The following is a 14657-nucleotide window of genomic DNA, read 5'->3' as shown; positions in this document are numbered from 1 at the left end:
AGTTCGTATTCAGCAGTGTTCCAACAGGACTACTCAGTAAATGTCTGCTCACTATTGGCTGTACCAGCAATAGCAAACAAATGAGGTTTACTATTTAAAGGAGAAAATGGCATAATTTTTGTACAGGAGGTTGCTGATTGGTCAAATGCACACTGACTTTTTAGGTAATAATTGCAACATAGTGTAAAGCAACCAAAAATGCAATTCTAGGGATTGCATGCTGCTGCTTCTTCATGGAGTAAGGGGTTGTAAATGTTCTTGTAAGTTATCTGAATGGTCAGAATTAGTTCATTAATTTTATTTCATTAAAGGAGGAATTAACTTATATTTCTTGTTGGCACAGCATTAGTTTTATATCTTGGAAAAGTACTGTAGAGGATTATTGTCTATTGAGTTGTTCCAGATTTATTTCACGCAAATGCACCATGAACAATCCAAGGTCACAACTAGCAGATGCAGAAATCTGCTCCAAGGTGCTCTTTTTCTGCAGATATTTAAGAGTATTTTGTCAGAATAATGGATGTAATAATTTCCAATGGAAAAAATATGGAGTAGCCTGCAGCTAAAGGAAAGGCTTTTTGGATTTCCCTGTCTCAGGTTATTCCAAACATTTCTTTGGGTGCTTGTCTCTCAGTGTGATTAATTTTTGTCATCACAGCTGCTCCATCTGGGCAAAGCATCTATCAGCATAGCTGTGTGCCTGGATGAGAGCTGAGGTAGAGTTTGGGATGTCAAGTGCAGCAGAAAAGCCAAATATTTGTATTTTTGCTTAGTAATTGCTAAATTTGAATTTATCATAGAGTGCAGGTTGCTATTCTCCAGTATTATGTGTTTGTTCTCCTCAATGTCAGGTCCCAGAATTTATTACTTGTTCATGTTATCCTGTGGTCCGAGCTGAGGATCTAAAGCATCAACATTTCATGGCTTTTGAATTTGTGGGTCAGTTTTGCAGCCTGTGAAATTATTTCCATCCAGAAAGGAATGAGAAAGGGAAAGGAAATTGTGTACTTTTTGAGAGGATAACTTCCAAAGGCTTCCTGGTTGCTGTTTATTGGAGAAAGAAATGCCTGTCTATGCTACAGTAAATTGGGGGAGCCTGACAGGCAAGATATTCCTGTTATAGCTAATTTTCATGCAAATACTCTGGCCTGAAATAAAAAGTTACCAATTTATGCCATCTGTGCTAAAACAGAGCACTCCCCCATCGTGAGTGGAGTGAACACTGGTGGATAAGCTTATGGATATCCTAAGGAATAATGCAGCCCTGCAGGGAGGAAATCTTCACATTTCTCCATTTACATGTTCTTCAGCTTTTGTTCTCCAGGCAAATAATGACAATGCTACCAAAAATATTCCATGGAATTTTGTCCCTCCCTGACTTTTAGCAGTGCAGCCTCTCTTATAATACTCAAAATTTAAATGCAGAAAAGCAGCTGTTCTGTGGACTTCTTCAGCTGAAATGGATAGCAAGTTATGATAGAGATAATTCCCCAAGTGATAGCCAGCAACGCAGCTAGGTAATGCTTCTTTATTTTGAATTTGATTCTGTGCAGGGTTTACTAGGCTCTGTCACTTGGAATAAGTCACACTCTGGTTGGTTTTGAATTCTGCCTTGTATACAGTATAAATTCAGAAATCTTTCACATTAAAGAAAGGAGTGACATTAAAGGAGTTAAAACTTCTGCTGTTCTGCTAGTGAGCTCAAAAGGGCTTTCATTAATAAAAGCCCAGTAATAAGGCATGAATGAGATAATAGCCATAATAGTACAAAATACTTGCTTTTAAAAATAGTCATAAGTCAGTACAAATTACATGCAGGAGTTTTGTCCTTCACCATTTTTTCCTAAATGCATTCATAGAATGTTTGCTAAGCCCTGGTGCTGGAACTATCTGCTTTCAATTGTCTGACTACAGAGAAAGCTGTCAGCTCCTTTTAAAGGTAAAAAGAAAGAAAATGGACCTACTTCATGAACCATAGACCATTGAGGGTTATAAAGCAGAATCACTTTTTTGAGGTTAGATTGCAAGTCAAAGCTGCTACACATCTGAAGGTTATTTGCTAGGAGCATCAGAGCATTTCAGGACACTGGTTATACTGGAGCAGACCCATTTTGGCTGTGAAAGAGGCAAAGGATGAAGGAGAACCTAATTTTTACATTAGATTATCCAAGTTAAAGTCTCTCTTACACGCAGGTGGTCTGCCTTTGCCAGGAAAGACTGGATTTCTGCTTGGCTCTAGTGGACTCTTGGAATAAGGCTCTCTTATCTGGGCCATCTCCTGGTCCCGTGTGACAGTTTGTAGCTGTTTAGCCACAGTTTTTTAAATATGTAATCAATCAAAGTTCTGGTCAAATTTCTGTACTTTATGATGGGAATTACTGTACTTTATTGTGGCAGCAAATGATGGTAGTTGCCAGTTATTTAAAATGCCTGCTATGCAGCCTGATAACACCTAATTGATAAGGGCAAAGCCCTGACAGACTGATATGCACAATAACTTTGGAAGACCCCAGAGAACGCAGATGTACAATTCTGCCTCTAAGGATGCCAAAATCAGACCAGCTGTGCAGCTGTAAGCAGGTACAGGTGCACCACTGATAATGGGACTGGGAACACTATAATGGGGGAGTTGGGTCCAGCAGTTAATTGTCACCCAGACCTCAGGAGTTAAGGGTGAATTTTGTGCCGAACTGTCCAATCACTTCAGGGTTACTATTGCTCCCTTACTGTCATGCTCTAAAGCTAAAATTGTTTTGAGGCTGGCAGAATGCTTGTCAGGTTTCTTGCTAGGCAGCCATGAATGTTAGGAGAGAGGATATCTCCTAATGGTTCTGGTTTTCTCTCCACCAATGACAAAGCTGTAGGAACTTGGTTCTGTAGATTCTGCAATCAGTGGGGTTGGGTTAGCAAAATATTTTTTTAACTGCTCTAGTTTAATCCCGTGTGAGATGGGAAAAGTGTCTAGAGATGGAGCATTTAACTGTAGGAAAGAAAAAACTATTACTAAGAAGGGGAAAAAACACCCAAAACATGAAAAAAACCAAAAAATATTTGAGCAGGCAGATATAAAGATATAAAGAACTATGATATAAAGAACTATGCTGGTCTAATATGAAAAAAGAACCCAACTGTATTGTTTCTTCTTATCCAGACAAAAAAAAAAGAAACACCTCCCCTCCCTTTGACCACTAGAATGCAAACTGCAGTTAACAAAAAGTCAGAAACTTTTGGTATTGAGAAAGGGAAATTTGCATTCATTCTATTTATGCAGTCAAATTTAGTGGAATTTTAGCTTAAGTGACAATTCATGGTCTTGTTGTGGTTTTTGGGGTTTTTTTTTAATTATTTTTTCTTTCTTGATATGATCTTATCCAAGATAGTAAAACTTTGATGGTTTCTAGTTTTAATTACTGCTAGTTGTTCATTAAGGAACTGTATCAAATGAAGGCCTTGCCTTGCCTGAGTAAGAGTATTTGCTTGTCTCACAAAAACATCCTTAACCTGAGGAGTGGCAGACAGGGGACACAAAGATTAGTTGGTTGATAATTTGTTGTTGACATAACGTAGAGATGAAATTTGGCAACTCATGTACAGTTGCTTCCTCTTCATTTTTGAAACTCCTTCTACACACAGACTGCAGAGCACACATCAGTATATGATGCCATCTTCCAAGAGCAGTGACTTCTCACCGGATCTCTAGAAGGCACAAGCATTAAAGGAAGATACAGAGAGGCTTAAACAGAACAGCGGTGTTCTTGGAAAAATATTTGGGTATTAAGGTTTGGGAAACTGCCCAAGACCTGGCTTGCAAGCTGGGATGTTAAAAGCTGTGGTTAATGAGTGGTGTGTCTGGTGGTGCTGTTCCTCAGCTCAGAAGGAGATGTAAGGTGGCTTTTTCAGAGCGCTGTTGTCGTAGCCCATACCTGTTCTCCCAGTGACTCACTTTTCTGTCGTTGCAGAGAGAGACCTTTTTGGAGCAGAACCTTTTGACCCTTTTAGCTGTGGAGCAGGAGATTTCCCTCCAGACATTCAGTCCAAACTAGACGAGATGCAGGTAACTACTGACTTACATGGGTTTGGATGGCTGTGTGCCTATTCTTGAAATACGTGCTTACCATTTTCTGAAAATGTGTTTTACAAAGCACACACTAATGCAGAGACAAACCCCTATTTCTGACTGTTCCTTCTGTGAGTTTATCTCCTGGTCTTTGAGCTGGAGTTTGGGTTTGCCTCAAGAGCCTCTCCTGGTACCAATACAGTTGGCTACACTAATGAAGGGTTTCTCAGCAGTGTAGCCAAAATGTTTTGGGAACTGCTACCTGAGAAGTGACTGAGAGAGTTGAAAAAGTGAGCTGAGCCAAGAGCCTTCCAGATCCCTTGATCTCCAGCTGCAGCAATCTCCACCATCCCAATGTATCCTCCTCTTTCCCTCAGTGGCGTCACTTTGTTTTCTCTCAGCATTGGGCAGACGTAGGTGCTTCTGAGGCCATGGCAATTTTGTGCTGCCTTTAAAAGCAGCTCTATGGCACCCTGGGGCATTTAAACTCTGGAGAATTGATTCAAGAATTCTGAACTGTTGTGTTTTTATCAGAAAATTCTGAAACACTCAACATTGTCTATTCAGTTATTGACCCAATTGTGAAACAATTCTAGGAGAAAGTGCTGAAGTTTTGGAACAAATGATTCTCTGCAGTCAGGCTTTCAAAACTTCTAGTTTCTTGCCAGCTTATCTCTAGTATTTTTAAAGCAGCCTGCCAGCAAAAGAAAAGGCTGGAAATAATGGAAACTTGTATTTCTAGGATCCTGGCTTCTCAGCAGAAAGTGTTCTCAGGGTTTCCAGCCCTCTTTTCTCTTAGGAGCCCACAAAGCCCTAGAGCTTTTGCTCTCGGGCTCCTTCTGTTCCTCTCTCCTGCCTAGAGAACAGCAGGGGCTTTTTAACATGGCTTAAATAAGATTGAAATACCATTTCATTTTCCTGAGTACATTTTCTTTTCTTTGTCAGTTCAGGATGGTTCCACTGACAAACTCTACTCACAGTGAAGTAAGAAATTTAGCTTCCTAGTCCCCCGTATAATTTAAAAAGCAGCTAAAAGCCAGAACTGTCGTTTTTGCAATTCCAGCAACATGCTGGTCTTTTGTGAATGCCATAATGTTGTTTCCAAGCCCTTGAACACAAGCCCCAAATCTTAGAGCACCTCCCATTGATATATTAACATTTCCATTGTTTTAGGGAAAAATAAATTGTAGCAACTGTGGTTAACACTAATAATGGTATGTCAATATTTAAATGTCATACATTAAGAGTTACTATTTTGGTAATATTTTGACAATATTTGGAACTGTTTGCCTATAACACTGCAGAGTGCTGTCACCTCATAAAACATTAGGGAATGAAATAGTAAATGTATTTATCAAAGATGTTTGAAGTCATGAAATGAAAATCTCCCATCATTGTTTGTACTCTCTTGATCTAAAAAAAAAGGACACAACCAATCAATAACTAAACCCCAAGCATTAGGGTGTTACTGTGTCCTCTTGTGAGGAAAGGCAATCCCCCCTAGCATATCAGCTATTCACTAAAAATTAATTAGTGGGCCTTTATGTGGGCACAAGACTTGACATTTATGATCCAGCTGAGAACAAGTGTACAGCTGAAAGGGTATGAAAAAGCCCCATATCTAACTTGAGCCAAAGCAAAGACTGTGTGCAGTTATTTTACTGTGTGACTGGTGCAAAACAGATTGAAACATGCTTTTCCTAATGTCTCTTTTATCTTCTTGTGCTTTCCTGGGTGCACAGCGTCAGCGATGGTTGGTATATCATATTTTAATAATGGTATTTAAAGCATTTACAATTGAAATGTGCACACGTTTGTCTTGTGTTTCTATTTTTATGTATATTTGTTAATGTATAAAAATTTCAAGATTTATGTTTTGTATATAGAACTCTGAGTCAGGGCTGTTTTCATTTTAGAGGCCTACAATCTCTAAGTTAGGGACAGCTGATGGTTGTTTTCTTTACTCTATCTTGCCAGGTGCTAATACTAAGCCTTTGTTTTCACCGCTGTTGGTTTTCCATGTGTACTTGTGAAATCTCCAGTTGTCATTAGCAGATTGTCACCTTTAGTACAAAAACCTTTAGTACAGAGATTGTGTTAGTACAACCACGTTTGAGAGCAAGTCTTTGTTTGGACATAATGATTTAAAACTTTTCAAGGAGCAGAAATGATTTAAAACTTTTCAAGGAGCAGAAGCAGCTGTGCTTCTCTCAACAGCTGTTAGACACAGCCTTTGAGGAAGGTGAGAGCACAGAACATAACATGCTCTGGAAATCCAACAATGAGAAACGTGGAAGAGAAATGTCAGCCTCTTTTCTGAAATGCAATGAATGAATCTGTCATCTTTGCATTATGGAAGCACAGCCTGGGTGTCAGTAATTTTGTGCTCCATTAGACCTGTGAAGGTAAGTGTTTTACAGACACCTAGCAAATAGTTCCAAGTATAAACTTCCTGCACCGTGGTGTTGAATAGAGCTCAGCCTGCAGTGAGGATGTGCCAGCCTGATTGGAGCAGCCCAGCCCAGACTCCCTTAGCCTGTTTCATGTGAGGTGCCTCAGCACACACACCCTGTGTGCAGAAAAGCTGTCCTGATCTGGCCTTGTGCTTTTGGGAACAAAGTGGGAGAGGAGAGCACAGCACGGAATAGGCACCGGAGAATAAATTCTTGAGTAGTGGGGTGCTTTTCCTTTGCATCCTGCATTCTGAACTTAATGAGATCAGATGAAGTTCCCTGGCCTCTAGGGGAACACTTATTTTTGAACTTCAGTGAGGATCCAAATTTCACAGTTGAGCTTTCTATTCCATTTCTCAGTCCAATCTCTGTTAATCATTTTGGAGAACTTAAAACTCAAACATTTGCAGAGATGTGACTTTTATAGCTCAGGCCTCTCTCTGATGACTGTCCAACCTCCTGTTTCCCTGCATCCTTATGCTGAAACATATTTTCATCTTTACTTTGACTGTGTCTAGACATTAATAAAATTAATGTCTATTTTCCCAGAAATCTTGCAGTGAGGAGAAGTTTCCCTGGATCATGAATCACACCAGCAGCAGCTGCTATAATTTATTAAAATCTCTAGGTAGTTAATATCAGAAAGCTTCCAGGAGCTGCAAGCCATTCTCCCTGCATGCCCTGAAGCAGTCAGTAGACTTGACATCTTTCCATCTCAAATAAGTTATGCTCAGCCCTCTAAATGCTCTTCTTGGAGATATGTAAATTTGTCATTGTTTCGTTGGGTTTGTGCTGACTTAAGCTCATTGAGTGAAGTCACTGTGAAGTGATAAGTGAGTGAACTTCTGAGCCATAAGATTGACTCTGGCAAATTTATCTCCTGATAAAGTACGAGTTCCTACTGCTTACTGGTTTTAACCAGGACAGCACACATCTTTTTATCCTTGACTCCTAAAAAAAGCTGGTTTTGGAAGAGGGATTGGGTTTGAGTTGATTTGAGTGAAAACAAGCTCTGCTTCTCTGTTTAGGGCATCAGTCACATCCCTTAGTACAATACCATTACTTAGTAGGCAGCTAAACTGCTCAGTCCTTGTGTTAAAATGCCTCTAAAGTAAAAAAGCTCCTTGAGGAGGACGTGAACACAGCAAAACAAGGCACAATATAGATGCACACTTCATAGCTTCTCTTGTTCCCTCTCCTGGCCAGTGCCATGGGGTGGCCTTTTTCAGCATTCCCTGAAAATCAGCAAATCAGGGAGATTTTTTTGACTGTGTGAAGTTTCTGTTTCCTGAAATTTTAAAGTACATGGGTTTTAATGAACAGGCAGAGTTATGCTAAGAACACACATTATTAGAAGCTGAAGGGTTTGAATTTCACAAGGCAAAATATTTTAAGTGCTGTGGATTAAAATTAGTGATGCATTTTATATATATATATATATATATAAACTATAATGTTAACTAATAAGCTGACTCTATATGTCATTAAAAATAATTTCCTAACACATTAGTCAAGTTTATCAGGGGAAAAAAAAATCATAATTTGTAATCTGCATCATTGCAACTGATTTCCTGACTATTACAACTGTGAATGCTGAGAGTTAAAAGCTGGCCTGTGCTGTTCTGTAATGATCAGAGAGCAGCTTCCCCTGGGGGCCAGAGCACTGGGGAGCCCTGTGCAGCTCAGGTGTAGATAGGAACTGCAGTCCTAAAAGCACATGTGGCACTCAGTGTTCTGTGCTGCCATGAGAACTGTTACCTGCATCAACAACAGTTCTACTCTGCATGGAAAGAAGACTGTACTCCTAAAGCCTGTCCATGGCTTGCTTGACTGCAGCTGAATGGATTTTATTATTAATTGTGTGTTTGCCAAGGTATAGTTTTGGAGATTCCAAAAATTAACTAAGAATTTGTAGTTATGTTGCTGAACCTGAGGGCTTAGGAGTAGTGATGGCTGTGGGAGATCTGAAGTCTTTGCCTTCCTCATCTTTGGAAATTGCAATCACTTTGCCAGGGAGTCTGCTGGATGGAGATATTCTGATTAATTTTTTCCCTTTTGAGGGTTACAATTATTTTTTAGGAATATTGATTTAGATGGTGCAGCATTCCTTTGTTTATATTCCTATGTGCTTCATGTCCTCCATTTAAGTATCCAAGAGGAAAAAACCTTAGATTTTGTATCCCTTTAATAAAAGGAATGCCCAGCTAGCCACCTGGATTGCTTTGATGTCCTCTCTATGCTGTTGGGCTTTCTGGGCTTGTGGTTGTCATGGAAGTTTGAGCCTGCTTGGAAGTGCAGATTCTGACATTGATGGTCGTGGGTTTGGTGTGGCTTGGAAGTGACCATGGAAGTGCCATGTCCCTGTTACAGACAGGAACGTGCAAGAGCCATTGTTCTCAGGACTGCAACTGCCAACAGCACCTGGCAACCACAGCACTGATTGCTTTTAGGATGAGGCGTCCTGGACCTAGGTCCTGCGGGGAAACCCGCCGGTGACTGGTCTACAGGAGCCCCAGATGACTAAAAGCTCGAATCCACCAAATAGACGGGTCGGCACACGGAGCGCTGCAGTTCTCAGAGGTTTATTCAGAGGCAGGAAAAGGTAAAAGGAGCAAAGGGAGACAACCTCTTGAGAGGGGAGCTACCCTGAGCACCTGAACTCCGAGGTCTGGGTGACCAGAGCCCTCAGAGCCCCCCTCGAAGGAGGGGACAGGGGTTATATCAGGGAGAGAGGAGGCAGGGTTGGGGTACATACATCCAATAGGGTAAGATCTTGTGGGAGGGATAAGGACAGCACAAACCAATGGGAGACAAGGGAAGGAGTGGTTACAAGGAGGGAACCAATAACACATCTTAGAACAAAGAACCTTCCAGAACCTGGGGTGGTACAATTGCTTAACTGACATTAACTGGGGAGGGTACACCGAATGATGGACATAGGGAAAGGCGGGAATCTTATTACCATGCCCCTACACCACAGTAGTTTCCCATGGTAATCCCGGTAGATCTCTTCCGAGACCTCCTACCACATTAGGACAGACTGTTTTGGTAATAAAGTTAAAAAGCTTATTTAATCATTATGATCCATAAAGAGCAGCAATCTCTGAATGGATTAGCACATTGCAAATATGTGGAAATTTAATTGTTTTAAATGCAAAATATCACAGCTTGAGAAGGACTAAACAGGGGTGGGGGGAAGTGGCTGGAGTGAAGCTGCAGAAGGAAAGGCCAAGGAGGCCACGGTTCTTCAAGAAAGTGGAAATAGTTCTAAGTCAAGTCATAGCAAACACAAGCAAAGTTCTAAGTGAAAAAATACCAGTTTGTGTGGAAAAAACTTGACATGCTTAACATAAGAGCAGTGAGATGAGTGTACTTCCAAAATGCATCATCTGATTTGCTCTTTGCTTGCTGGAAAAAGGGCATTGGAAGTGAAGCCACTTAAGACACCAGCAAACTGTTCTTAACAGTTAAAATAAGATAAAAAGAAGAGTGTTCAGGACAGCAATGGGATGGATGTTCAGTGAAGGCTCTGGCTGGCTCAGGATGAAGGTCTCTATCCTTGTCAAACCAGTTGTTGGTGATGTTCTGCTGTTGGAGTTCATCGAGCATCCTCAGGTTGAAGCACCAGCAATCCCTTCTTGCTGTATCCCTTTACAAGCTCAAAACTGGAAGCAGCCTTCAGATACTTCAGAAATTGAGCATCCTAGGCACACTGTAACTGCAGGGTTTAAAATGTAACAGAGTAGACCCTAGGGCTAATTCTCTGAATTCTCCTTCTGGGTAAGCAGTCCTCCTTTGACTGCAGTTCCATCAATTAATATACCCTTTCAGGAAATGAACACTGTCTGTTTGTAACAGGTTGTGTTTCACTTGGAATTTCACCTGCTGTTCACTTGAAATATCTTCTGCATTGAATGTTCTTCTTTTTAATCCTTTAGAGAATACAGAGGGGAAAAAAAAGGAAAAAGTCTTAAATACACTAGTGAGTCTTGGCAGCACTGTGTCACCCAGGTAGAGCAAACTGGGTAGCACAGTTAAATGTTTATACCACAGTGCTGCTACTTACTCAGTATGGATCTCCCTTTAGGAAAATGCAGCTTTTACTTGGAAATTCTCAGACCATTTAGTAACTCTTGCCAGGAGATTTGTTCTGTTTTTCCACATTATTCTCCTGATAGCAGTAGCTGGCAGGGTTATTAGATATTCATACACTTTTCAAGTGTTAACCTGTGGTTTGAATTTGTTTGAAATTAAGCTGGTTTGATGTGAGACTTATCTTCTAAACCCAAAAGGTATGGTCTTGAGGTACTGCTGTGCATGTGAGGGAAAGACTTGAGTTTGTGCCTAATCCCCATACATATGGTTTTACAAAAAGATTTATCTTGTTTACAAGATATTTTCTTGATGAAAGGACCTGTTATTGATTTCATAGCACACAATCAGCACTCTCACTGAACAGAGCACTGTGACAGCTGCCACTGGAGCTCATGTTCTCATGGCACTTCTAGTCAGAGCCCCGTTTCCAATTGCTTAAACCTTCCAAGTACTTTCACCCAACAGACTGAAATTTTCTTGACTTCAAGGTGACTTTTGAGGGTCAAGCCACAATTATTCAGCTTCTTTTAGTGCAGAAAGAGAAATGAAAATAAGAGTGGTTTTCCTGTATTAAAAGTGCAGTTGTTCTTTTAGGACTGGTGTGAATGAAGTACCTTTAGCAAGCCAAGCATGTATGAAAGTGTACAAAAAAAAGTATCTTTAAAATGAATTTTTTTTTTTTTGTAGAGGAGGTGGTAGCATCCAGCTTATAATGTTTTTTGTGTTTCTAATAATAAAATGAATGTCAGTAAACTCAGGAATTTTGGTCTGAACTTTTAAAGCAACTCATTGCACTTTCAAAATATCACCGTGTTTTATTTTACTGAGTTACATGCCTTTAAAATGCACAGTTTTTTCATTTGCAGTTGAGCAAGTATGATTTTATTAGCCTTTTTCATGAAGCTCAGATAGCAGTGGGCAGTAAAGCCCTGTCAATTTAACTGCACTGGGAGCAATTCAGAGCAGCCCTCTGAGGTGGGGTAGTCAGCACTTTTTGTTGGGCTCTCTTGCAGCAGAACATAGGAGACACCTTGTATCAGTAAAATGCCCATGTCATAGCTGTATTTTTCAATATAAATCTTCTTGAATTTTACTCAGGAACAACATGGTACAAGTCAAACTTGTTTGGATTTCTGTCGACCTATGTACAAGAATATTCAATATTGTTATTCTATAGTATTTTCTTCACTTTATGTACGTACTGTAGCTATGCTTTTGTATGGTGTACATCTTTTATGAGTTAACCACTAAGACTTACTAAAAAGTGGCTGACCAAATAATGCAAATATTTGTGAATTCAGGCTGAAGTATCGTTGCAGTTTGTCTGCCTAAAGATATGCTTGGATTTAAATGTTTTTACAAGGAGAGTGTAATCCTCCAGAACTCACTTGGCTCTTTACTAATGATGTCTTGTTTCATTGCAGGAGGGGTTCAAAATGGGATTAACTCTTGAAGGCACAGTATTTTGTCTTGACCCACTAGACAGCAGGTGCTGATGCCAAGAAAGTCAATGTGAATTTCCTCTGCAGTGGGTTTTATTTCTGAACACATACTCACAGATACTATCCATGTGCCAAAAATCGCTTTTTTCAACATGTAAACTCTTGTGAGGCTTGCTTCTGTAAAAAAATCACCGTATTTCCAGTCTTTCCCTGTACAAATGTAAAAAGTTGTATTTGTTTATGAATTATGGATTAAATTACACTGTTGTGTTTCTTTCTGTCACATTTTGGCCCGAGTTTACTATGCTTTATGACTATTAGCTTGGAGAAGTTCTTCAGAAAGGTCACTCATACCTCTGTTTCTCTCTGCAAATGTGCAGGCATGAATTCTACATAATACTTTACCTGGCAGCATTTTGAAATCATGCTTTCAAGGCATTATTTAATATTCAAGCAGTAAAATTAATATTATCTGCTACAAAAATTTCAATTTGCAGTGAAAAAAGCATAAAATACTAACCATTACTATATGCTTCAAAAGTAAATCTGGATGCAGTGTGATTGATTTCCATCACTGTGTGTGGTTACTATCCTGTACATATGTTGTCATTGGTTTATAAAATACAGATTTTAGGTCCTTCATTCCTGTTTTAGAAACTAACAAGTTGTTATTCTACTAATTAGTGCTTAATGAGCCTAGAAGAATTGCTAATTGCAGAATGGCAAGGCAACTGGCCTTTGTCTTGATATTTTATAGCTGAAGTGTGAAGTATGTACCTTGGAATCCATTACATGCTAGCCATAACTTAAAAGGAAGATTATGGTCTTGCATTTACTTAGGAACTTATGTAATTTTGTGTATAAGCAGGCACTGGGCTCAGTTCTGTAATTACTTTCAACACCTGAGTGTTTACAGCCAGGCTCTGTTGAGTATAATTCTTTTACTCTCTTCTTTAGTGTTCCATGTCTTTAATTTTGAGGCTTTCTGCAGAGAATAAACTGTTAGTAAGTCCTTTGTACCCACTGGTTGTTTATGTTACAGAAATACCTGCACACCAAAATTCTCAGCTGCTGGTGAGATGAATGCTGACATGTCTATGCATACTCTTCATTAATCTTTCTCATAAGCAATAAAATACCATCTTAAACCTATCTCAGAAAATTATCATCATGAGTTCAAGTCAAAAACTTTCAAACCTCTAGTATTTTCCCTTCTAAACATACAAATGTGGAAATTCCCCTGCCCCAAAACTTTTAGATTTTTTTTTGACAGGCTTTTTGCTGACACTTATAGTTTCGTCCTTAACAGTCACAGTTTGCACCAAAACCACATTTTTCAATTTCATCAGGAGTATTTTTATGCCTTGTTCAACAAAGTACTTGTGCATGTACCTTTGGAGTCCTCTAAAAGAATGGGATTGTTCCTTTACTGGGTTTGACACATCCTCAGGTACCTTGCTGAATTGGGGCCTTAACATCCTACATTACATTTGTCTTCCTCTCTCTTGTTCTGAGTTCATGATTCATATAGAGTATTATAGAGAAATATATATATAAAAAAATATATGAAATCACTAACAAATAGAATAGTATATGTTTCATAAAGAAAAGTCTTTATAATTTTGTTTGTCATATAGTATTTTCGAATTTGTATAATGAGGATGTTTAGTAGCCATAGCAATGGCCTTTTTTTAACAAATAGAATTTGTATTTTTATTGTACTTTAAAAAGCTTTACATAATAAGCATCTATTTAGTGGTCATTTATTATCAATGGTAACACTAAAATAATATTTGCACATTTTAAGAAACCTTTTTCGTTACTGATTTTTATGATAGTTGACTGCAAATGGCATGGTTAAATCTTATATACCTGGTCAATACATTAAAAAATACTTAAATCAACACAACAGTGCATTTTTAATTTTTATGTGATCCAATTGGAAACTGTATTTCTATGTAATCTCAAATGTCTGTTTAATTTTGCCTAAAATAAATGTTTTTAAATAAATTGCCTCCTAGAACCCAGTGTTCATTCACTAAAATGCCCAGTTGGAAGGTAGGGTGGGGTGGTGCTTAAATATTGGGCTGAATCTGCCACAAAAGAGGGTTTAGAGCTGGAATGGGTCAAAAGTCACCTTTGGAAAGGATCTGATCTCAGCTAGGGAATAACTCCAATCCCTTTTATTACTGAGTTTGGGCTAATCTGCAATCAGCAGAGAAAAATCTTGTTCGGGATGCAGCTGTATAATACTGACAATTAGAGAGTAACTCCCTCTGCAGTGCTTTCTGGATTTAATTGACTTTTCTTTTTGCCTTTTTTTCCCCTGTACTTCTCTGCTCAATAAACTTGGCTGCTGACTGACTATTTAAGGAGGGAAGGATAATAATTGAAGTTTTCCTGAGCCTTAGAAAACTATTTCTGTAACCCAGGTGTGTTAATGGCACAGGCTGTTGCAGATGGTGTCAGTGCTTTTGAGATAAGTGATCTTAAACCATCTGGTAGTTTCTTCCCTTGAAAAACTTCCCTCCAAGCTGATGCTCAAAACCCATCTAAGCACTTGGATTGTGGGAATGGGGCTTGAACATGCATGGCAATGGGTGCTGGCAG

At 39.2% G+C, this 14657-nt stretch overlaps 1 protein-coding gene across 4 annotated transcripts in view; it reads left to right on the top strand.

Moving 5' to 3' along the window:
* GULP1 (GULP PTB domain containing engulfment adaptor 1) overlaps positions 1-14057 on the top strand; it is a 169770-nt gene extending 155713 nt beyond the window's left edge. For 2 of the 4 annotated variants that reach the window (XM_068196386.1, XM_068196387.1), the window contains 3 exons: positions 3960-4054; positions 5800-5835; positions 12030-14057. In XM_068196386.1, coding sequence (XP_068052487.1) covers positions 3960-4054; positions 5800-5835; positions 12030-12101 — 203 coding nt within the window. In that variant the 3' untranslated portion in view covers positions 12102-14057. The remainder of the gene's footprint in view (positions 1-3959; positions 4055-5799; positions 5836-12029) is intronic. The other 2 variants (XM_068196389.1, XM_068196388.1) reach the window with 1 other exon arrangement.
* The last annotated feature ends 600 nt before the right edge of the window (positions 14058-14657 follow it).

Source organism: Anomalospiza imberbis, chromosome 7 (assembly GCF_031753505.1).
Source record: "Anomalospiza imberbis isolate Cuckoo-Finch-1a 21T00152 chromosome 7, ASM3175350v1, whole genome shotgun sequence".
NCBI lineage: Eukaryota > Metazoa > Chordata > Aves > Passeriformes > Viduidae > Anomalospiza > Anomalospiza imberbis.
The sequence above is the reverse complement of the archived record's forward strand: the minus strand, read 5'-3'. Positions and strand labels throughout refer to the sequence as shown.